The 23,555-nt window shown below is 38.5% G+C and overlaps 3 protein-coding genes across 3 annotated transcripts in view; all 3 read left to right on the top strand.

Moving 5' to 3' along the window:
• Positions 1–11,508, top strand: part of eva1aa (eva-1 homolog A, regulator of programmed cell death a) — a 75,440-nt gene extending 63,932 nt beyond the window's left edge. The window contains exons 6-8 of the mRNA XM_087805413.1: positions 2,980–3,114; positions 6,990–7,154; positions 8,786–11,508. Of these exons, the coding sequence (XP_087661539.1) occupies positions 2,980–3,114; positions 6,990–7,154; positions 8,786–9,168 (683 nt within the window). The 3' untranslated portion in view covers positions 9,169–11,508. The remainder of the gene's footprint in view (positions 1–2,979; positions 3,115–6,989; positions 7,155–8,785) is intronic.
• Positions 11,509–11,963: 455 nt separating this feature from the next.
• Positions 11,964–15,647, top strand: LOC148067383 (EF-hand domain-containing protein 1-like). Its single transcript, XM_087805785.1, has 9 exons — positions 11,964–12,095; positions 12,565–12,786; positions 12,851–13,138; positions 13,202–13,348; positions 13,417–13,609; positions 13,683–13,909; positions 13,976–14,116; positions 14,963–15,176; positions 15,235–15,647. The coding sequence occupies exons 1-9, from the start codon at positions 12,030–12,032 to the stop codon at positions 15,399–15,401; spliced, it is 1,665 nt and encodes a 554-aa protein (XP_087661911.1). The 5' UTR covers positions 11,964–12,029; the 3' UTR covers positions 15,402–15,647.
• A 276-nt stretch (positions 15,648–15,923) lies between these two features.
• Positions 15,924–22,531, top strand: LOC148067382 (EF-hand domain-containing protein 1-like). The gene is made up of 9 exons (XM_087805837.1): positions 15,924–16,051; positions 17,885–18,106; positions 18,166–18,453; positions 18,523–18,672; positions 19,560–19,752; positions 20,672–20,892; positions 20,952–21,092; positions 21,160–21,361; positions 22,180–22,531. The coding sequence occupies exons 1-9, from the start codon at positions 15,986–15,988 to the stop codon at positions 22,281–22,283; spliced, it is 1,587 nt and encodes a 528-aa protein (XP_087661963.1). The 5' UTR covers positions 15,924–15,985; the 3' UTR covers positions 22,284–22,531.
• The last annotated feature ends 1,024 nt before the right edge of the window (positions 22,532–23,555 follow it).

Here is a 23,555-nt window from a genome sequence, read left to right as displayed (position 1 = left end):
CAACAAGATGCTTCCATGTAGTTTGTGTTTTAGTCATTTTGCAAACGTAAACAAAACCTCAAGAGTCACAGGCTGATGCTACTTCCTACAAAATCCAGTCTTTTTTTTCAGAATATAACACCTCCCAGACGGTAAAAATCAATAGAAGTGGATTTTTTTCTCTTACTGTGCAATGAATGCCTTATGGACCGGCACCTATTTTTACAATTTGTCGCGAAATGGAATTCATCATGCTCAATTTCAAATGATCGTACTATAATTTCTAATGAGATCTTAACACAGTATTTAACCCGTCTGCTGGTTCAAGTTTCACTCATTTTCTACTCACCTCATGTTGACTAAGGGTTGGGATTATTATGGGAGTAATCTGTTCCTTTTTAGAGTTAAAGACAAAATTGTATGTTTATTTTAATGTAGCAACTCGAGCTTAGTTGTCTTTGTCCAAAAAGAAACACTTAAAAACATCGACAATGGAAATTGTTCCTTGACAAACCTTAAAATCAAATGTATATTTAAGGCTTGTTTGTAACAAAAGTTCTCAGCGTCTCCTCATTGAAACCCATTGCATCTTCCGCTAAAAAATGTTAAAAACATAGACTGGTCTTATTGGACGTTACAGACAAGCAGTATGGAGTCATTTGGAATTTTTTTAAGTGTATTTTTGGACGAAGATAAAGACAAAGAAAACTGAGCTCCAGTTGCTACATTAAAATGAACAAACATTTTTGTCTATAACTCTTAAAAAGAACAGAAAATAATCCCAACCCTTGGTCGACATGAGACAGGATTCGACAATTTTGGGCGAACTATCACTTTAACTCTTGGTTGTGATTCTTTATTTTCTAAAAAGCAAATCTAGAAGTTTTCTGATGATTCATTGTACTATGTTAAAGGTTTATAATGGCTACTGAGAGAATAAGTCCAATGCCTGCTAAACGTTAGCATCACTGACATTATAGCTAATTGCAGAAAATCCTCATGAGGTTATATAGATTGTAATAGTCTGTTATGTGATTTGTGTCTTTATGCTCCTGTAGGTCAAGTGGAGTACACCAGGGTTAGCTCTGGCATATTTTAAACTGCCTCGAGATGATCGACATGAATGTGTAGGAACCTCATTAGGCTTCTCTTTATCATCGCCAACCGCCGAGTCGAAAGTGTAAGTGGTTTCCAGCGGCCATAAAATGGGTTTCCGCCAACCCCGGCACATTTTATTTGCTCTTGGAAACCTTAAAGGCTTTAAAGGCTAGAAATTTGACTTTCTGTGCGTTTCATTGGAAAACCCTTTCGGTGTTCGTTATTACTGTTGGATCACGACCAAGACTTCAGACGAGAAGACACGGACCAAAATGTTTTTGGTTAGATTGACAGCTGCCTGCATCATGGACAGTCGTAAATCACCCTCGATGTGACCGGTGTGTGTGTGTGTGTGTGTGTGTGTGTGTGTGTGTGTGTGTGTGTGTGTGTGTGTGTGTGTGTGTGTGTGTGTGTGTGTGTGAGTGTGAGTGTGTGTGTGTGTGGGTGGGTGTGTGGGTCAGCATCTGCAACCACATGTGAGCATAAGAGGAATGCAATAGACCACCGGTTTGTGGTTTGTGTTTTTAGAGGGGTGAGCCGACTTCTTGAGTCACAAAAGGATGAGTGAACGACTTTCGGGACACAAGAGTGTGAATCACAGGAAATTTTTAAGTTGTGAAAGTCGGTGAATGCAGCATGTATTAAATAAACATGTTTATGATTGTGTCATTGACTAGAGAACAAGTGTTTTAGTGTTTCTCCATCATTATATGAGTCATTTCTACTATTAAAGACAACTATAATTTGCTTTATTCTATATGGAATTCCCATGTTTATTTTAAGTGCAGTCAGAATCCGTGTTTGAGGTTTCCTCAGTCAAATGAACCAAACTTTAATCTGTGTTCGCGCACGTTTGTGTTTTTAGTTCATTTACATTGTGCCATACCTATCAATAGTTTAAAAATGTTCTATTGTCATCCAGTTCATACGTTTCTGATCAGTTAAAATGGCAAGTTTGAGATGCGATAAATCAATATTTTCCATGATTTAAAAGCAATGACTGTCGTAGATTTCTCCTAGAAGATGTAAACTACTATCCCAACCAATTTTAGGGAAACTTATCAATGAAACTTCTTATTTCAGCTATGTTGCGTGTATGTCATTGTCAAAGGTGACATATTTATGATGCTATAAATCATTAATTATCCCAAGTTACGATCAATGAATGCATCAGATCTCTTCTAGAGGATTTAGACTGCAAACACACTAAATAACATAACAACTTTTGACTGTAACATTTCTTGTGCGATTGATAATTGAAACATAATATTTTAACCATCTTAGTCATATGTCATTGTCAAAGGTGCCAGATTTATGATGCTATAAATCAATAATTATCCCTAGTTACGATCAATGACTGCCGTAGATCTCCTCTAGACTATCAACATTTCAATGTTACAATTTACAGAAATTAAGGATAAAATCATCATATTTTAACCATGTTAGTCATAGTTTATGATCCTATAGCTGGCATAACGGTGAAGAGATCAACCTTAAGGTGTAAATCCAATGGACTTTTTTGAGTGTTTATCTCACTTTTGTCTTTATCCGAACCTCCTCAGCTCCGAAATGTATTTTCCAAAAATGTTCCAGAACTGTAATAAAAATGGTACACAATTGTATTCCATCTATTTTTCCTGGCATTAAATCTGATAAATTAGTTTTGGGGGAAACAGTTTCATTTTAAATACAATAATTTAATGGGCGATACATGATATAAACAATCACTACATGTTCATATAATAAGTAAAAGGCAACTTTAATGTAAGAAAAAAAAAGCAGCAATGATCAGTAAAAAGATGTTGAAATAATGTACTTTGATATCAGTTTTATAGTAAAGTCTTGCTGACCATTTATCTATTCAGGGTTTTAAATGTGTTTCCCTTTTTCTTTCATGTCAAGTCCCAAAGAAGTTAGTCCAGGAGCAGAGCTCCAGACCACCGGCGTACTTGCCACCACCCGGTGCCCATGACCCCAACATAGTGGGAGACAGCCCCCCACAGGGAACCTCCGCTAAGAGACCAGACGCAGTTCCAGGTGAGCGACACACACACACACACACACACACACACACACACACACACTTGGCTGAACCAACAACCTCCGTGGTCCAGAGGCACAAACCTCGACTCTCAAATCATAAACGTATTTATAGTTAATGTCACACATATGTTCTCCGGCTGCTCCGGGACCATCTGTCCTGGAGTTGAGGAAACCACCGCACGTTTCCGTGAGTGCGGCGCAGAAGAGGGGGAAGAACGAAACAATGATGAGGCGCCCGTAAGGAACTGGAACAAGGGTTTTATTCATGAGGTTCTGTGGACTCCGTCCAGGGCTCTAATTGCTCCACTCAGCTACCGGCTCCGCTGATGAGGGAGCGAAGAGACAAGAGACTGTCGGCGTTCCTGACGCACCGATGGTTTCTCTTCCTGTCTTTCATTAGAGAGAGAGAAGCAGGACCAGTTGAGTCTGGTTGAAGTTTGTCTTTCCTGGACGTGTCCTCTCTGGTCTGTGGATGAACTAGTTTAGTTTGTTTCTCTTATCCTAGTCTCCATCTTTCTCTTCCTCCTTCTTAACTTTCTGGTTGTTGTTTTCCTAGTTCTTCTTCTCCTCAAACTCCTCTTTGTCCTCCTCCTCAATCTTCTAATATTCCTCCGTCTTCTTCCTCTTTTTCATCCTCCTCTTCTTTATCTTTGTCTTCCCTTTTTTTCTTCCTCCTCCATTGCTTTCGTGTTCTTCTCGAATTGTATTCTCTTCTACTTTCTCCTTCTCAAATGTCTTGGTCTTCCTCTTCTACCTTGTCCTCCTGCTTCTTCAGACCTTTCTCTTCCTCCATCTTCTTCCAGTTTTTCATCGTCCTACTCTTCATTGTCTACCTCACCCCTCTCTTCTCTGCTCCTCCTCTCCTTCAGCGTCATCGTACTCTTCTTCCTCTTCTTTGGTCACAAACAAGAGCTGTTCCTATATTTCCAGGTGTTGGAGGTCAGTCATCCTCCTGAGACTCAGAATAGATCAGTGTGTTCCGCTATCCACTCCTGTTTATCCCCATCATGGGCTCACTGCTGGATAAAATCTAAAATAATCGACAGTTAGATTGTCTTATAGTTTGTTTTTAAGAACACTCTGGCAACGGCAAATGCTTTTCTTACTTTTACTGCTCACCGTCGTCGAAGCAGCCTGGCTGGATTTTTTTTCCTCTCCGGCGATTGTTTGCTCTCTGCTGTGTCGTGCTTTCCCTTGGAAACTCATTTAAGTTCCACACTCATGACTTTATGTTGCTCTGGATTTTTATGGCGCGCTCCTTCACAATGGCGGAGAAGCCCGGTCGTAAAATGCCTGCTGGCTCTTGTGTCAACTGTAAACACGCTCGCGATGCTGGACCCACAAGTACAGCGTGTGAAGGCAGTCATTTGTTCCACATAAATCCTGTTTTTTCGCTGCATCAGCACGTATTCACGTCAGTGTCGAGACTTGAACTCTGATCGTTGAGGAGACATCTGTACGACTTTCATTGACTTTGTACAACTTTTGTTAGCGACGGTCCTTAAAAGCATGAAGACGGTTGTGACAGTAGAAGTCGCACTAGAATATTCCACTCAATGTTCAGAGCAGTTGTTTCCAAAGAAGTGCAGTGAGGAGTGAATACAAAAAAAAGGGGGAAAAACGAATTGCAGCACGTTCAGAGTACTAAGCATTGCAGAAGGAAGTCCTGAACCTTGACAGGACACGATTTGTTCTTTCTTTACGAGGTTCCCTGAAGTAGCTGCTGTCAGTCTGTCCCTCTCTTACTGAGTGAGGACTTTTAGCTGGAAAAATGCAAACACAATAAACAATAACATCTTTTTTTCATGAGGTTGTTTGTAAAAAGAATCATATTTTGGTCAAGAATTTTATAAAGAAAATGTTTGTTTGTTTTTTTAAAGAGCGTATTTTACTCAAGATTTTCCCTTTCAATTAATGAAAAACTCGTTTATGATGTGATGTTGTCATGGTGACAACCAGCGTTATTTCCACGGACCAGCGAACAGATACGAACAAATGAAATGAATTGGCACGACCTATAAAAACCAAAGGTATTAGTGCATAAAAATACATCTCAAAATAACGCTGAGTCAGCAGGAGCGCCGGGCTGGTTTCTCTCCAACAATATAGTGTTTATTTATTTTGATAAAAAAGTGTCTTGACATGTCAAGAGTTACTTTTGGCTTTGGAATTTATTTATTTTTAATTACGAGTTAGGGCTGCACAATATTTTGACTGCGACTGTGCGTGCACGCGGCTACATTTTTAGGTTAAGGAAAAATTTCGCATTAATATCGATATCGCAATTCAAGACACCAATACCGAATATCCCCATATTTCCAATATCGTGCAGCCCTATTATGAAAATACCTTTCAGACAGTCATAATCAAAACAATAAAAATGAAATAATGATTTTCTCTTTCTGTGTGACCCCTTTGGTGGTCTGGGACCAGAGCTCACCTGTGTCCCCGTAACAGTTCATACCAGGTTTCCCGTGGAAAGTCTAAGAGACGCCATGAAACTCATCGTTCAGGATTTTCCGATCGTTAAAACTTACGATAAGTCTTGAGTCACAAACGTCCAATGATTGCGACAGTTTCTCAACCTAAAGAAGCAACATCTGCTTCTCTTTCCAAGATTCATTTCTGGAAAAGCTCCCACGATGGTAACGCGTTTTCCCAAAAACCAGCTGAGTCAGCGCGTCCGCGTCGGAGGAGGAAGCATTGTTGTCCAGTAAATCACAGAAGTCTTGCAGCGTCTCTCGGTGCGATCCAGTTATTTATAAACCTGTATCTCACAGAATGATCTGAAAAACATGTGCTTGACTCACCGGTCTGGTCGCTGTCGTCACAGTTCCTCAGACATAATACAAGACTTACTGTAACTGAGTCAAGGTTTCCTGAAGCCACTGCAGTTCTGGTAAAACTCTACTTGAAGCAGCACAGAGTTTTTAATACTATGACGATTAAAAAAAAGTTATTTCGACTTTTTAGTAGAAATATTGTCCAATTATTGACAGAAATGTTCACCAAATCAAGGCGGAATAATTCGTTGTGCTGGTTATTGAATATTAATATAATATATTTATGTCGGATCATTTTTTATAGAAATACAATCACCAACTAAACGAATGTTTGCGCCATCTAGTGGAGAAAATGGGAACTTCGATAGTTGTTTAGCGCTTCCATGAATCGTTTTAGTTTATTCCTTTGGTCAGAAATGTGTGAGTTATTTCGTCGAAGATATTGATTAATGATTGCCAATTTAACCGTGAGTTTTGAACTTAATACTGTTTAAATTAAATGAATGAAAACTTCTTTTTTTTTTACACGTTTGCTGTAACAATATGTCACTACTTTGGGTTTTCAGTCAGTGTCCATTTTTTTTAGATTCTGTGGTAGGACTTTCTACTTTCCTTCTGACTGAAACTAATAAAAGTTTCAACTCGATAAATCATTACTCAGCAACTATATGCTTGTCTCACTCCTCCTCAGCGAACTCATTGCTCTATCAAAAATGCCTGTGAGGGTGAATGCTTCTCTGTGTCTTAGTTCTACTGCAGAACTTACAACGATGACGGTCATTTTTAAATGTCTGTGTCCAATCATGTTCTTTTAGATACAGATTAATGTGGAAATACACACAAAAAACTCTTGTATTTGACACTTTTCATCTTAAGACGTTTCTATTTGTTCAGGCTTTTCCTTGATTTTCTGGAACTCCTGTTGTGTTATCAGTTTTATCTTGATCTTTAAAGTATATACTTTATTGAATATTGTTTTGATTGTTTAAGCGCTTCGTGACCCTGGTCTGGAAAAGCAATATACAAATAAAAATTACTTACTTACTTACTTGTTCGTAACTGATATTTTATCTGCTGACTCCGCAGACAGGAAACGAGTCAGGGAGACGAACCCGGACGACGAGAAAGCCCAAGAGCCCAGTAGAGTCCCCCCGACACGGGTCCCGGACAAGAACCCCATCATCAACTCCACGATCAGATCCAACATGCCGCTCATCAGCAACGCTCTGGCTGCTTACACTTACATAGCAGGTACAACTGTAACATTTAACGGTTACGTATGTCGTACAAATGTTGTGGATTTGACGTGAAAAACAGGTTCGGTTTCAGTTTGATTATAGTCCGATTATATATATGAATCTTCAAAGTATTCAAGGAAAACATTTGTTACTGGGTACTTAATTTCACCTGAGAGTGACTCAAGTTAGCAGTGGTGTTAACTAGCTAAACTAGCATGTTTAGCATTCAATGGGAAATTTTCTTCACTTACGATGTGTAATAAATGTGTTAAGAAAAATCTGAATAGATCTTTTTTTTTTTATACCATAAGAAGAAAATAAATTACATCCTGGTGGAGCTTCTTGAAACCTAGACCCCTTTGTATGGCGTTACCTTTTATCTGTTCTATCATTTAAAGAAACCGTGTCTCTGTAATAGTCACGACATGCAGTACAACCCAAAACTATCAAACAATAGGTTTAATTGAATTAAATGTTCCAATGTATATTGTGTAATTTATTATTTTATTCACACTCGTAACCAAGCTTATAAAATTAGATCAATAAAGTCATTCATATTTAATTCATTCATTTAGTGTGTTGTGATGGACCTACATTTAGATTTAAGAAATCATAATAAAGTATAAATGGCTTAATTTAAATAACCAAATGAATTATTATTTATTTATTTCCAGGATACATGCTTGTATCCAATTTTTAATTTTTTTTTCAAATCCCACGAGATCGTGGCAATGACTGAGGACGAGAGGATACAGTCGCTAAACAATATTATCTAATACTAATTTAACATTATTATTATGCATTTTATTTTTTGGTCTTAAAATAATATGACATTCTTATAATAGTTATTTTATGGTTTATATTTCAATCAATTGTGTATAATTGTGTTGTTTTTTTTTAATAATTAAGGTGCAAATATTCACAGCATTGGTTCATTTTTGTGTTGCAATCAAACCTCCAGCGCTAGAAGGCAGCAGTCATTACTGAATGAAATGCTGCATGATCCTGGCGGTGACTGAGGACGAGAGGATGCAGTCGCTAAATAATATTATCTAATATTAATTGAACATTATTATTATGCATTATATTTTTTGGTCTTAAAATAATATGACATTCTTATAATAGTTATTTTATGGTTTATATTTCAATCAATTGTGTATAATTATAATAATATAATAATTGTGGGGTTTTTTTTAATAATTAAGGTGCAAATATTCACAGCATTGGTTCATTTTTGTGTTGCAATCAAACCTCCAGCGCTAGAAGGCAGCAGTCATTACTGAATGAAATGCCGCATGATCCTGGCGGTGACTGAGGACGAGAGGATGCAGTCGACTCAAGCCGCTTTTAAAGCTGATAATTTGGTCTCAAAACAAGTAGTTACGACCTCGTCAAGTATCAAGTACTCGACAATAGTACAAATATATCCTTGTTACTACGTTATCTCAATATTTCGTATCGTTGGCCCTGTATCGTGATACGTATCGTATCACCAGATTATTGACAATTCACACCCTTAGCTAATTCTATGTGCGACTTACTGGACAATTATCTCATATCTGGCTGTAATTTTAAGTAAATTTGTATTTGAAGAATATGGACAGCGTAATAATTTCCGATTGTATCATGTGTCTGTTGTACCAGGTCACCCAGAAAGGGCGGCGCTGTTCTTTGTGTGCGGCGTCTGTCTGGGCCTCTTCCTCACCCTCTTCGCCCTGGTGGTCCAGATCTCCTGTCGCACCGACTGCCCGCCGCGCCAGCAGCGCCCCCAGACCAAGAAGCGCCCCGGACCCGCCGCCTCCTCCTCCGACTCCAGCGACTCGGACTCGGACTGGGACACCACGTCGGACCTGTCGGCGCGCCGGCACCGGCGCTTCGAGCGCACGCTCAACATGAACGTGTTCACGTCGGCCGAGGAGCTGGAGCGAGCGCAGAGGCTGGAGGAGAGGGAGCGCATCATCCGGGAGATCTGGATGAACGGGCAGCCCGACATCCCCGGGACGCGGAGCCTGAATCGGTATTACTGAAGTGGACTTGGAAAAAGGAACCAGCGACGGAACGCTTGTGAGCTTCAAGGTGCTGTGGAGAGACATGAGCTTCTGTGCGTGAGCTCGCCTCCAGAGACATGTTGAAGTCGGGGCGACTCAATCAGCCCGATACAGGAGACTGAAGAACCCTTGCTGGTTCTTAGGCAGCTGCAAACACTCGAGAAGGACGATATCTTTTCCTGAAAACCAAAAGTCTGGATGAATTCATCTCAATATATTTTATTATATTTAATAGTTTATTGACGTCGTTTTATTTGTTCCTAACATGGATTATTATGAGATATTTTTATACTTGGCGATGGTTGTCTTGGCACCTCAGGGATGCAATCCTCGTGTTTCCATGTCTGGTTACTTGCTTCCTTAGGAGGGCGGTCCGTGACTCCAGCTGCTCAGCCCTCCGCCATCTTGGATTACATCAGGTCAGCTACTGAGATCCTGTTTGTCCGAGTTGATCCAGTTCCTAAATGACTCTAATCTCTATGACTAGAAAACATTCCCTTTCCAGACAAAGTTACTTATTTAAAGTGATAGTTCACCCAAAATTCACTCATTTTCTACTCACCCTCATGTCGACTAAGGATTATTATCAGAGTAATCTTTTCCTTTTTAGAGTTATATTCAAAAATATTTTTTCATTTTAATGTAGCCACAAAAGTTTAGAACAATTTCTCATATACAAGATGGACGTTACAGACGAGCAGCATGGAGGTATTTGGATGTTTTTAAGAAAGAATCTTGGAAGAAAAGTGAGCACAAGTTTCTACATTAGCATTGACATGTATCTCTGTCTGTTACTCTAAAAAGTAACGGATTACTTTTAAAATAATCACAACACTTAGTCGACATGAGGGTGAGTAGAAAAAGTTCGAATTATAGGTTACCGCTCCCTTTAAAAGTCTACTTTGTGTCTCGCCAACTTCCCTTGCTCATGAGCAAAACACTTTAAAGAGCCACCATTTATTTAATTAATTTATTGTCAGATGTATTACTTTTCTATAAAATACTAGATTTTTTTATATATATATCAAAAATGTGTAATTAAAGGGCAACTAATGTGTTGATTTAAGTGAGTCTTAAATGCATCCATTGTATCATCAGTATGTGTCTGTTTGTACAGAACTCTCTTTTCATTTAAATATTTAAATTAGAAAATGTGCTTAAGCCCCGCCCACTGAAACCACTTTCTGCACATGATATCATAACCACCCCCACTCACTGAGGTTTTTCACCACACGTCATTAATCCAAGTCTCCACCTTCATGGGACTTGTTGTACAAACAAAGCAGGCGTGATTACAGCTGCCTGGAGGAGGAGTGAAGCCGTTATTACGTCATAATGGACTCTCGTAACCTCTCGTTCGCAGAGAATTCAGCTGAAACATGAGTGAGTCAGTAGAGTTGGACTTTCGTGTTAGTTGCCCTTGGTTCTTATTTTATATGATTAAATGACATTTTTCAACAGTTCACAATGAATTGAAATTATCTCTGAGCATCAGAGTATAGATGAATGTTTTGTATCGAACGTTCTTATTGTCGATCAAAATTGTCAACATGTCAGTAATTCTGAAAAGATCGTGAGTCCAAGACTATGTTTCCGAGATGAATAGAGATATATTTCACGAGTGAGGGGAGGATGGAGTGTGAGATCAGATTTAAATAGAGAGCTGAGCCAAAAGCTCTCGGTTCACTGGTCAGTTTTCACTCTCGTCCGAGGTACTGAAGCTTGAACCTCGCTATGATGGACTCTCAGTAGACCTGTGACCTCAACAAGATGGCGGAGGCCGCTGGGCAGGGGTGGACCGGTGGTGCAGCAACATGGAGATCTGCTCTTATAAACAGCTGAGTAAGCATTTTAAGAAAGAGTAATGAAACTATATCAGGCCTCAAAGAGGTCGAGCATCTTTTTTAAACTTTATTTTTGATACAGTAATTCACAGTGCGGTGCCTTTTATTGCTACCATGTCAGAATGCAGCTGTTAGTGAATCACAAATACGTTCTAATCAAAGTTTTGTTCATATTATGATAGTCACACTAAGTATATTGGTCATGTAAAATACCGAATCATCACTGCAAGAAAAGCTAACTCCTCATTATAAGCTACTATTGTTCCTGCTCAGATTGGACTCGTGTGCAAATATTGTAGAAATAAAGCTTGCTGTTTTTATGAGTGAAAGAGTGAGCACATGGAACATATCTGGGGTTGTTAAAATCCACCTCTATGAACTGTTTCCTCTTAATAAAGACTATTGTTGTGTGAGTTGGCTGGAAATGAAATTGTGCCGATGGATTTTTTTTTGGAGGTCAGCGCAGAATGGCTGCTGTGTTCAGAATAAACTGTGGTTAAAAATAAAATGTATGTGAGTTTCTTTCATTTGATCCTCTTATGTTTCTGTACTCGTTGTTCAATGTTTGATTAAGAGGGAAATAATTATCAAACGATTAAGAATCTAGAAGGAATTTGTCTAGAAACTGTATAAATGATCTAGTGTGACACTGTTTGGAAATCTTCATATTGTTTGGAATGTTGTACTGAACAAAACGGAAAAGCGTTTTGAGTGTTTGCTGCCATCTAGTGGTCAAACCAAACATCTAATATTTCGAACTTAAGTAAATGTAAGATCTTAATTTTACTAGAACATATTTGGACAAAAAGTGTGTAATAAGGATTATAATAACAAAATGGCTTAAAATAAAACGTATATATCATTCGTCGGCGTTTAACTTCCGCCCAACGTGTTCCCATAGCAACCATAAACATCTCGAAACTTGTCTCGTCGCTGTTTCTTTTTCTCTTTAACGCTAAATATGTATTGAATATTCACGTTTTTTTTTTAATCAAAATGTCGTGGAATCCAAGCAACCACGGATTGCCTTTTTTACCAGGATTCACTTTTCGGGATATTACGGTAAGAACCTTTATTGAATTACAGTTTTGTGTTCATTTAACTTGGTACATTTCTTTTTTATCTCAGTTCTTTTAGAGATAAAGAGACATCATTGGCTTCAGATCTCAGGGCGATAAATAAAATAAGTTGGTTATTTGAGCGAAAATTATTGTTGAACTTTGTGACTTAGTTTTTTGAAGATACAAATAAAGTCAACATTGTTGTGTATTTTCTTTCAGATTAATGATTACGCGTTTTGCTCTTGGTGCAGCTTTTTAATGCAAATGTTACTACACAATATATTTTTTAAAAGAAAAAAAACGCTGATAAACACAAAAATACAATGCTTATATTTAGGTCTATAATTTGTATTTTTTCGGATTCTCACGGATCAGGGATATTTTTAACTCAATTGTAAGAAGGAAAAAAAGTTTTACAGCTACTTTTGTATATTGTTTTTTTATTAATTACTTTTTAAACGACTCTCTAGAAAAAAGAATTCCATAGGCCCCAGACTCTAGAGTACAGGAATGGTTTTGCTCTACCACGCCGCCCACTGGTGGGTATCGGACAGGAGCCGCTTTTGTCTGAGCAGCTGATTCACCAAGAGATGTCGGAGCTGTCCTTTGAGAGGCCGAGCCTCACTTACGGATCTTTTGACAAAAGCCAGCCTGAGGAGTTTGTCCCGGCTCATGTCGCCCTGGACAAAAAAGTAAGGCCACGCAATCTTTTTCCCTTTTTTGAGCAACAAATAATAAAGATATTTGTATTTCTAGGTGCTGCGCTTCTCTGCGTACTTCCAGGAGGACGTTCTGTACTCCCCTCAAGTGGACCACCGTGTGCGCAGCGTGGTTATTTATTATTTCCTGGAGGACGACAGCATGAGCATCTTTGAGCCCACTGTGGAGAATTCAGGAATTCCTCAAGGGAAAAGACTCAAAAGGCAACGAGTGGCCAAGAATGACAGCGGCGATCACTACCTGTGGAAGGATCTCAACATTGGCATCGACCTAGATGTCTATGGGGTCAAATATCACATAACACAGTGTGACAACTTCACGAAGGTGGGTTTTAGCTACGTTTCTAAAAAAGTGTTATTTTAAATGTGGATTCTTGTCACCTGACAGATGTTTTTGGAAAGCGAAGGGATCCTGCTGAATGATCCAGAGCCTATGCCGATGGTCTCCAACGATAACAAAATAGAGAGACCGTTGACTTCCCGGACGACCACAGATTTTGATCGCATGCTTCAGTTCCTCACAATGGACAGGAAGGTGACCAGCATCAGGATAGAACAAAGAGTATTAAAGCATATCCTTCACGGTGCTAACCATGTCTCCAGGTGCTCCGTTTCTTCGCCGTATGGGACGACTCTGACTCCCTCTTTGGGGAGAGCAGACCCGTGACCATCCATTATTACCTTGTGGACAACACCGTGGAGATCAGAGAGGACCACGAACCCAACAGCGGTAGGGATCGGTTTCCTGTCGTGCTCCGGCGGCAGAGGCTTCCCAAGAGGATGAAGGATGCATCCGGTAACAAATCGAACTCTTCCCCTTCCCCTGTCAAAAGAAACAAAGTAACATGTTCTGATTTAAAAACTCCCAGACAACTTCCCTCGTTGTGTGCTGGAACTTTCACCAGCAGAGGTGGAAGAGTATTATTCTCCAAGAGACTTCCAGGTGGGCCAGACCCTGGAGCTGCTGGGACGCCGGTTTGTTCTGTGCAACTGTGACGACTTCACTAAAGATTACTACCAGAAGAATCTTCCAGATGTACAGATGCAAGTGTTAGAGGTCCCAAAAAAGGCAGACATGACCCAGGATAGGAAAAAGGTTTTAAAAGCATTCATCCAAAGTTTTCTACCATTTTTTTAATTGATTTCGGGGGTTTTTTTGCAGGAAGTTCCGCCGTACAACTATTTTGGCTCACTTGAGGATTCTCTCCAGAACTGTTTGTCTCTGATCCCGAAGCCGTCCAGGAGGAATGTACAGAAGATGCTGGAAAACGATAATAAGGTGTTGCGCTACACCGCTCACCTGGTGAGGATTTTTTGTTTGGGTCCCTTTTAGACTGAAGACCATTCTTATTAATCTGGCAATACATAAGGGCCAAAAGCATAAATTCAGCTCAGCACAGCGCGAGTGGTGAAAGAAAAAAAGTACAAAATGAAACCCAAAACTATAAAACTATGTTCTTTTTATTGCACTTTGTTCTTTTTCTTTTATTGCAGTTTGTTCTTGTTCTTTTTTTAATTAAACTAAAATCTGCTGTTTACTGGAAACCCAATTTCCAAAGGGAGATCTCTAGAGGGATCATCCATCCATCCATCCATCCATCCATCCATCCATCCATCCATCCATCCATCCATCCATCCATCCATCCATCCATCCATCCATCCATCCATCCATCCATCCATCCATCCATCCATCCATCCATCCATCCATCCATCAATCTTCCTTAAACAATAGCATTTCACTATTATTGATGACTGTCCGTCATGAAGTCGTCCCAGAGGTGGCCATTTTGAGGAAAGTCATGGATTAAGTTTTGACTGGTTTATTTATCAAAGTCCACATAAGAAGCACAATCACCTTAATCATGAAAGTTTTCTCCGATCACAAGTTGAATTAATGCTGAGTAATACACTGTAACAACATAAAATCTAATTTTCCAAAGAAACTATTCACAACCTGTAGACATTAGCAGAGCTCTGAGCAGAGATACAAACCTTTTTTGAGGGGAAACAGGCCTTTTATCCAATGTAGTTTGAACCATTTTGTGTGGGTCCTTTATCTCCAGGAGACTCCTGATATGGAACCCACTACATAACTACCGAAGTGTAAACGATGCTGGAGAGTTTCTAACCTCATCCTCTGTCCTGCCAGGACTCACCCAATCCAGAAGACCAAGGAAGACATTTCATCCTGTCGTACTATCTCTCAAACGACATGATCGGCATTTACGAAAAGCCCACCCGCAACTCCGGAATCCTCGGCGGTAAGTTCCTGGAAAAGTCACGCGTTCCCAAGCCGGGTTGTTCCGCCGAGAACCCAGAGTTCTACGCACCTGCGGACTTTGCGATCGGATCCGTTGTGGAGGGTGAGTCTGGCGATATTGCGAGTGCGCTTGAATAAAAACTGATCTCTTATATTTATAGTTTTCAGCCACCGCTTTGTGCTGACCGATGCCGACCAGTATGTGCTCAAGTACTTGGAGTCCATCTCTGACAAGATCCCGACTGAGACGATCGAGTCTGTGCGCAACAAACTTGAAGTAACTCAACCAAACGTAGAGCCGGATGAAGGAATGGTCGTTGCTAGTTAAAATGGATATTTCTTGTAAAAGGTTGATAACAACTATATTTTACCCTTCTATCTTTGAGTGCTAACATGAATTTAGATACTTAATTGTTAGTTTGGAGTCACATGTGTGTAGGAATGTAAATATGTTGTAAAATCTGTGTCTTTGCTTCATGTTTTAATCCACAAAATTATCTTGTTTAAATGTTCTTCCTTAAACTCTTAAAAATAGACTCATTCACAGGATTTAAAATAAACGTGTCTTTACCTGGCCATTTGTCCCAACCATTCTTTCTAAACCATACTCTTGTTCAAGTCTCTGAGAGATGATGGCAAATGTGATCTTGATAGAAAAACAGTGTGGATTTTTTCAAAGCCAGGGAAAACATACATCCTAGTCATTGGAAAACCACCAGTCGTCGACTAATCAAAGCCGACGAAGGTGAATCAAAGCCGGCGAAGCAGAATCAAAGGTGATAAAGATGAATCCGAAAAAAGAAATATCCAGTCTTCGGGAGAGGAGGTTTACATTCGGTGGACGCTTCTATGAACCTGATGCTTTCATTTTACTCACTTTCCAAATAAGTAGAAACGACAATTTCTGCTGAAATGACCTGGTACCCCAACAACTTCGGATTGCCCTTTTTACCTGGGTACACCTTCCGGGATTTGGCGGTAAGATCCCATTCCTTAATTTAATGAATTCTGCTGCAGTTAAATTGATTTGTTGTTGTTTTTTTATGTAAAGAGAAAAAGGTTGTAGCTTAGCAGTATTTTGTGCAATAAACTAGTACAGTATAGTGAACTTTTATACCCTAGATCAGTGGTCGGGAACCTTTTTGACTCAGAGAGCCATGAAAGCAAAATATTTGGAAATTTATTTCAGTGAGAGCCATATAAATAATATTCAGATGTAAGAATCTGTGCTTGACACGAATTCAAGCCCTTTTCCTTTGTTCATATCATATCAAAATCAACAAAGAATTCAGACAGGTTCATCCCTTTCCATGCCTCCATTTTAATATGTCCATCATATTTAAATGAAGCACAAGACTAAAATTTCTCCATTTCTGTGATCATGAAAAAACAAAAACAAATGAAAACATGAATTCAAATTAACAGTTTATATTTGTTAATTTTAAACATGTCTGATATGAATCACACAAGTGGATTAATTAAATTTCAGATGAAGTTTAACGAGAATAAAACTGTTCCTCAGTAACTTCACATCATCATCGCTTTGTCTGATCGTCTCTGACGTCATTAGAATGTGTGTCTCACCTGCACCTGTTTAACGTCTTTGTGTTTCTGTGTATTCTTATTATATTCGTGAGATAAAGGCAATTTACAAATAGTCATCATGTGATGGTGTATTAATGCAAGTGTGTTTTAAGGACCGCGATCACAAAAGGAAAACCAGCATTTGTTGCGCTTTCATTGAAACCTGCAGCTTAACTTTGATGGAACTGACGTCATGTTTCTGTGACTCTCGTAGAGAAGAACCTGAAGCGATCAAACGCGCTTTATTTTGTTCGATATATTATTTTAAAAAAACAAGCTTATAATTCTATATCATTTTTCTGAATTGCGTAAAATGACTGTCGCACGTTTTGCTCTTTTTATTCTCGATTCATATGATCTTTTCCGTGCGTTCAGTGGAAGAGGCGGGAGCTCTGATTGGCTGCTGTGCATGTCAATCAAATGTTCAACCAATCGGCACCATAACCATTTGATTGACATGCACAGCAGCCAATCAGAGCTCTCTTTACTATTTTCTTATATCATATTTTATTAAATCACGCGATCTACTCGCAACAGCTTCGATCGCGATCGACATATTGCCCACCCCTGAAACAAGTGATAATATTTTATGTTTTATCTGAAAAGCCGAAATCTGCGAGCCAGATGCAATCATCAAAAGAGCCACACCTGGCTCGCGAGCCATAGGTTCCCGACCCCTGCCCTAGATGAAGTTATTTATAGTTATTTCTTAATTCTAACAAGAAATGCATATGCAATCTTACTTTAACTTCACATGATACAAATGTATTAGTTTATTAAGCTATCAATAGAGATTGTAGCTAATAATTCCTCTTTTGGGTTACACTTGATATACCTGATATATGATATACCTTTACTTTAATACAATCCATTTTATTTGTTAATGTTTATTCCTTGTTATTACCAGCATATGTATATATTTGTTTAATACTTGCATAACTGGAATATTTCCAAAAATCAATTTAAGCCACCCAACTAAGCTAGCTCTGGTAAATAAAACAAAAAAAATGTTGTTCAAGTTAATAAATGCACTTTTCCCCAAAAATCTTGTTTTAGTAAAATGATATGGCTTATTAGCTGGTAGATGATAGCTGTTAGCACCTTGCCTATTTTCTATGTATTATTATATTTAAATTTTATTGTAAACTATACTCTACATTTAATTTTGTTGAGTTTTTATTTAAGTTTTCTAACCCTTTAATCGAGTGCTCCCCCTTTTCCCGCCAGCAATCCAAATTCCACCGAGCTCAGACCTTGGAGTACAAGAACGGCTACGCTCTGCCGCGATGCCTCTTGCAGGGAATCGGGAAAGACACCCTGATAACAGAGGAGCAGATCCACCATGAGATGAACCTGCTGTCCCAGGAAACTGCCAATTTCACCTATGGAGGTTTTCACGAGCGGGAGTACGAAAAGTTCATCCCGCCTCACGTCATTCTCGATAAAAAGGTGTAACATTATAATAAACAACCTGTTTTGCCTATTTAATAACGTATCTGTGCTTTTAGGTTTTGCGGTACTTTGCTAATTTCAAGGAGGATATCCAGCACTCCTCGGACGAGGTGTACCGTGTACGGCCCGTGGTCGTCTACTACTTCCTGGAGGACGACAGCCTCTGCATCTACGAACCGGCCGTGGAAAACTCTGGGATCCCTCAGAAGAAGCGTCTCATACGGCACCGGGTCCCCAAGAACAAGGGTGGAGCCTTTTACAATTGGAGGGACCTGAACATCGGCATGGATCTGGATGTGTACGGAATCAAATATCGGATCACACAGTGTGATAAGTTCACAAAGGTAAACTCCAACATTAGGTTTGGTGCCACTTAAACTATGATTGTATGCTTGAAACTGTTTTTGTTGAAGGATTTTATGACGACTGAGGGATTGGCTTTAAACAACCCGGAGCCCATGCCTTCGGATCCTTACACCAACTTCCGCAAGAAGAGAGAACCTTTCCACATCTCACCTGCAGATCTGGACCGCATGCAACGCACTGTGGTCGTAGACAAACAGGTAAAGTACAATGAATAAAGAATATAAGTTGCATTTAATTATTTTTTTTAATGAAAGATTGTGTGGTCATTAAACAGTCCTTCCTCAGAATAATCATACAACTTGTTCAAGGGTCAAAAAGTGACATATGATTTGATTGTTTTTTTTATCAAAGGTTTTTTTGTTGTTTTTTTTCAAAATAGTGATTCTGCAACATGGGATGGAAATTACATTTTCTGAAAATACCTTATTTCAGACTGTGACTGTCTCTCATGTCAAAAGAAGAAAAGATGGAGAAAAAGATGATTAAAAAATAAAAATTTAAAATAAAACCTGTAAGTATAATTTGCTAGAATAGTTTAAGGAGATATTATTTATTGTCACCTGTAAATCTAAATGAACTGTAAATAAACTATTGCCCCATTTTTCACTATTTTACATTTACAAAATAAAACGATTGATACAATGGGGGGAAAAAGGAGAAAAATAAGTCTAATAAATATTAATATTCAGAATTTATATGGTAATACATGATTGAAATAGACACAAAATGAAATTGATAGACATCTGTGTATCTGAGTACATTGAGTACGCATTTAATAATATATTCAAACCTCAAAGGGGAAAACTTTATCTAGTAATAACATTTTTATTTGTACTGCCTGTGACAAAGTAATTTTTGTACACTATTTTTTATTTCTAAAACTGGAACTCACCAAATGGTGCTTTAAGTAAAAATACACCATTTTTAATCATACCTGTTTTTCTCATTTTTCTAAATTAAACTTTTTGTTGAACAAGGGGTAAGAGGCACGTTTAATGATGTGGAGAATTTAAAGTGCCTCAGTCTCCAAAAACATCCCATTCAAATTCAAATAGTTTTCATCTCTGCAACGTTTGTCATCCAGGTGCTGCGCTTCTACGCCAACATGGACGACATGGACACCCAATTCGGCGAGAGCAGGCCCGTCGTCATCTGCTACTACCTGGTGGACGACACGGTGGAGATCAAGAAGGACTTCGAACGCTCCACTCGCGGAGATCACTTTCCTGTGTTGCTGCGCAGGCAGAGACTCCCCAAGAAGTTGAAGCCGGAGTGTGGTGAGTGGAGGTCGATCGATGATAGTGTTGATGTCAAATTATTTCACATCCAATCACTGTAAAAATACATTTTAATATATATACTACAATCATTGATAGATAAAATCAAAAATATTTAAACATTTGGATCTCTTACATTTAGTAAAATAATTATTATCAAAATATTTGAGTGTATTTTGATGGATTTATGTCAGTAAAAACACAAATACAAACACATTTTTAAACAAAATTCAGTGCTATATGCTTATTATATCAGCGGACAAATTAACACATTTTATTTCACAATATTTATTTGTAAACTCCGCATTGCATATGAGGTACCATTCCTCTTAACAACCCTTATAGTAAAAGGGACCTGAACAGCTCCCATTATGCTTTGCCGCCCAGCCAAATCCATTGATCACTTTTGGCATTGAAACACAGCTGATTAAATAATTTACCTTTTTTTTTATTATGGTGTGATGGAAGACGGAGAGTTTAGCTGCTTCTGACTGCAGCTTGTTAAAGATTTAAACATTAAAAAGTGTAAAAATCTGCGAAAAACAAAAGACGATGCAAAGTGAACCAGGCCATTATATTGATTCATTATTTGCTCTCTTCAAATGATCAATTAAACAGTTAAAATATATGTTTTTCCCGACACATGAATGTTTACACGTGTTATCTCAGGGTCAAGGTGACCCGAAGGCCCAAAAAACAAATATGTTTGTGGTATTCCTTGTGTTGTTTCTGGGTCAATTTGAACAATCTCCACCACTTCATATGTATTTATAGAAGTTAGGGAGGACGTTCACCTGGATCCAGAGACAACACAAGGGATACCACAAACATATTTGTTTTCAGGCCTGCGGGTCACCTTGACCCCGAGGTAACACAAGGGTTAAAGCATGGAGCAGTAAATCCAGCACTTTCTCTTCAGACAACATTGCTCGCAGTATGCTGGATAGCTCCCCAGCAGAGGTGGAAGAGTACTATGCTCCGGAGGACTTCCAGGTCGGTCAATCGGTGGCAATACTGGGACGTCGTTTCATTCTCTGCGACTGTGACGACTTCACCAAAAGCTACTACAAGAGATGTTATCCTGAAATTCCCATGGTGACCATAGAGGTGGAGAAGAAGAAGGACTTTGTTCCACAAAGCGTAAGAAAAAGGACAAAATATATATTTGGAAAGTACTTAAAAATCCATGTTTTCTCCAGGTGGTTCCTTCCTACCTGAAACTCGAGTCACTTGAAGATTCTTTCCAGTTCTGCCTGTCTCGTCTTCCGAGCATTTCCAAAGCAAACATGCAGAACATGCTGGACAATGAGCAGCAAGTCCTCCGCTACACCGCCCGACTGGTGAGACCCTACTAACCCCTGACCCTGGTGACCCTGATGATCCTGACCGTCTTCTTCTGACCCCCAGGACTCCGAGGACCCTAAGGATCAGGACAGACGGTTTTACTTGTGCTACAGTCTAGTGAACGACACCATGGATATTTACGAGAAACCCGGCCTCACCACGGGAGTGATGGGAGACATGTTGGTGCGGAAAACTCGGATCCCGAAACCAGGAACGTCTGAGTTCTACACACCAATGGACCTGGTCATTGGATCGACCGTGAAGGGTAAGAGTCGCAACTAAAGTCGCACTACTTTTTTAGTAATATTTAGTGACATATAAATAGTTTTTTTTACCAAAATTTCTAATGTATTTTACTTTTTTATTCAACAAATCATTTTAATTATTATATTTGTATTGTTTAATCACATTTTGTCACTGCTTTCTATTGTATAATATTATTGTAAATGTATGTTTTATTAGCCTTATTCTCCATATGAAACAGCTTTCCTAAGTATTTTTAGTAGTAGTTTTGTTTAATACTTTTTTTTAATCCTATGCCGTTTTCGTCTCTTGGTAATGACATCAAGAAATATTTTTTATATTTTTTAAAGGTTTTATTGTTTACAGGATGTAAAGATTTTCTTACTGATGTCCGTTTTATTCTTTTTTCTCAAATCAATTTTTGGGTAAAAAAAACACGTTTATTAATATTTATTTATGTTATTTACTTATTTAACAAAATAAAAAAATGTTTATTACAAAAAATATAATTTCAGAATCAGAAAACTTTTATTGCACGTTTAAACACTGGTGGTATAACAGAACATAACAATTAAATAATACCAGTGAAATATATTTCTATTTTTTCATGATATATTCCTAATTTCAAAAGTTTTTATGGACAAATGAACTGATATTGTTTTGCTGCTATAGTCTACATATGTTAGACATATTTATACTGTTTACATGTTTTTTCTAAAATTTTAGTTTAGAAAGTCACTCATCAACATATTTGATGACAAAAATACAAATCCTAATGATCTCTGTGTCACATTACATTTTAAGGAACCCATATTTCAGCTTCAATGTCTCTCTCTCCAGTTCTCGACCACCGCTTCGTGTTGACGGACGCCGACCACTACGTCGTTCCTGCTCAGGACGATCAGATCGAGAACGGAAATGAAGGAACCGGCAGAAGAGATTAGTCAAAATACTGAGCTTGATTAACAAAGATGATTTATCCTCAATGACCTCAATGTTAAGCTCATGTGATAGACATAGATGAGCCCTTAAAGAATTTAGTTTAATACTATTGAAAACATGGAATTTGCAAGGAATTATTTTAAATTCTTTATTTGAGTTTTGTAAGATTATTTTAGATCCAGCATGAAATGGTTAATAAATGTCCCTAGTAACGGATATTAAATAAAAGTTAAGTCGGTGTTTCACTTTATCGCTTATTTTGTTCATTTTTAATCATTATTTATTTATTTGGAAAGGAAAAAAAAGGGCCATTCTGTGTATTTCCAACTGGGAAGAGAACTCGGAGCAGACCTCGCAGGGGAGTGGAAAGAATGTGCTTTTTTAGTCTTTCTACTGCCCCCGCAAATGGAACTTGAATTTTTTTATCCACTGTTGCCACCTTTTTTACTTGTTTTTATGCTGCAACCTTCTGGTTTTATCTTGTGATTTTGCTGTATTGTGAAGCGACCTAGAGGCGCCTTTAAATCAAATGTATTATTATTAGGTGTAGAAATTGAAAGAATGGACAGAAGTCTAAAACTGCGTTGTCACACTAAATCATAACGAAATTAACCATATTGTATTTGACAGGTACAATCAAATTACCATCCATTTATTTTCCTTCAACTTCATTTTAATCATTTAGTTCCTGTATAATTGTAGACACACATAATCTCTATTCTTTAGATTAGTTTAATCACTAACAACCATATGAACATTAGGTGTTTGTATTGGGAAAAATGTGGCAATACAACACGTATCACTGACCAAAAACTTTTTCTTCAACTGAGAAAAATCTCTTAATTTAGGAGAATTCACAACATCGTCTGGAGTTTATAATCGTGCATTTGTGTCTCGTTTGGACTATTGTAACAGTTTATTTGTCTAAACAAAAAGGCGCTGTCTCGCCTGCAGTTAATACAAAACTCTGCAGCGATAATTCTGACCTGCTCTAGTAGAAGAACTCACATTTCCCCGATCCTTAAAACTCTTCACTGGCTGCCAGTTTCTTTCAGGATCAATTTTTAAATTCTGGTTCTTACTTTCAGATCTATTCATAGTCAGGCTCCTCCTTACATCAGTGATCTGATCCAGCCTTACACCCCAGCTCAGGCTCTGAGGTCTGTGGATCAGAATCTACTGATGGTTCCTGAACAAGCTTCTGGACCAGAGGAGAGAAATCCTTCCAGACTGTTGCTCCTAAGCATTGTAACAATCTTCCTCTCCCTCTGTGT

Source organism: Callionymus lyra, chromosome 13 (assembly GCF_982586985.1).
Source record: "Callionymus lyra chromosome 13, fCalLyr1.hap1.1, whole genome shotgun sequence".
NCBI classification, from domain to species: Eukaryota; Metazoa; Chordata; class Actinopteri; order Syngnathiformes; family Callionymidae; genus Callionymus; species Callionymus lyra.
This window is presented reverse-complemented; position numbering and strand designations above follow the sequence as displayed.

Coding starts and splice junctions, on each gene's coding strand:
- LOC148067382 (XM_087805837.1), top strand. CDS start 15,986: ATGACCTGGTACCCCAACAACTTCGGATTGCCCTTTTTACCTGGGTAC. Junction 18,107..18,165: donor ACGTCATTCTCGATAAAAAG/GTGTAACATTAT, acceptor CTGTGCTTTTAG/GTTTTGCGGTACTTTGCTAA. Junction 20,893..20,951: donor AGGACTTTGTTCCACAAAGC/GTAAGAAAAAGG, acceptor TGTTTTCTCCAG/GTGGTTCCTTCCTACCTGAA.
- LOC148067383 (XM_087805785.1), top strand. CDS start 12,030: ATGTCGTGGAATCCAAGCAACCACGGATTGCCTTTTTTACCAGGATTC. Junction 12,096..12,564: donor TCACTTTTCGGGATATTACG/GTAAGAACCTTT, acceptor ACGACTCTCTAG/AAAAAAGAATTCCATAGGCC. Junction 13,349..13,416: donor TCCTCACAATGGACAGGAAG/GTGACCAGCATC, acceptor CCATGTCTCCAG/GTGCTCCGTTTCTTCGCCGT.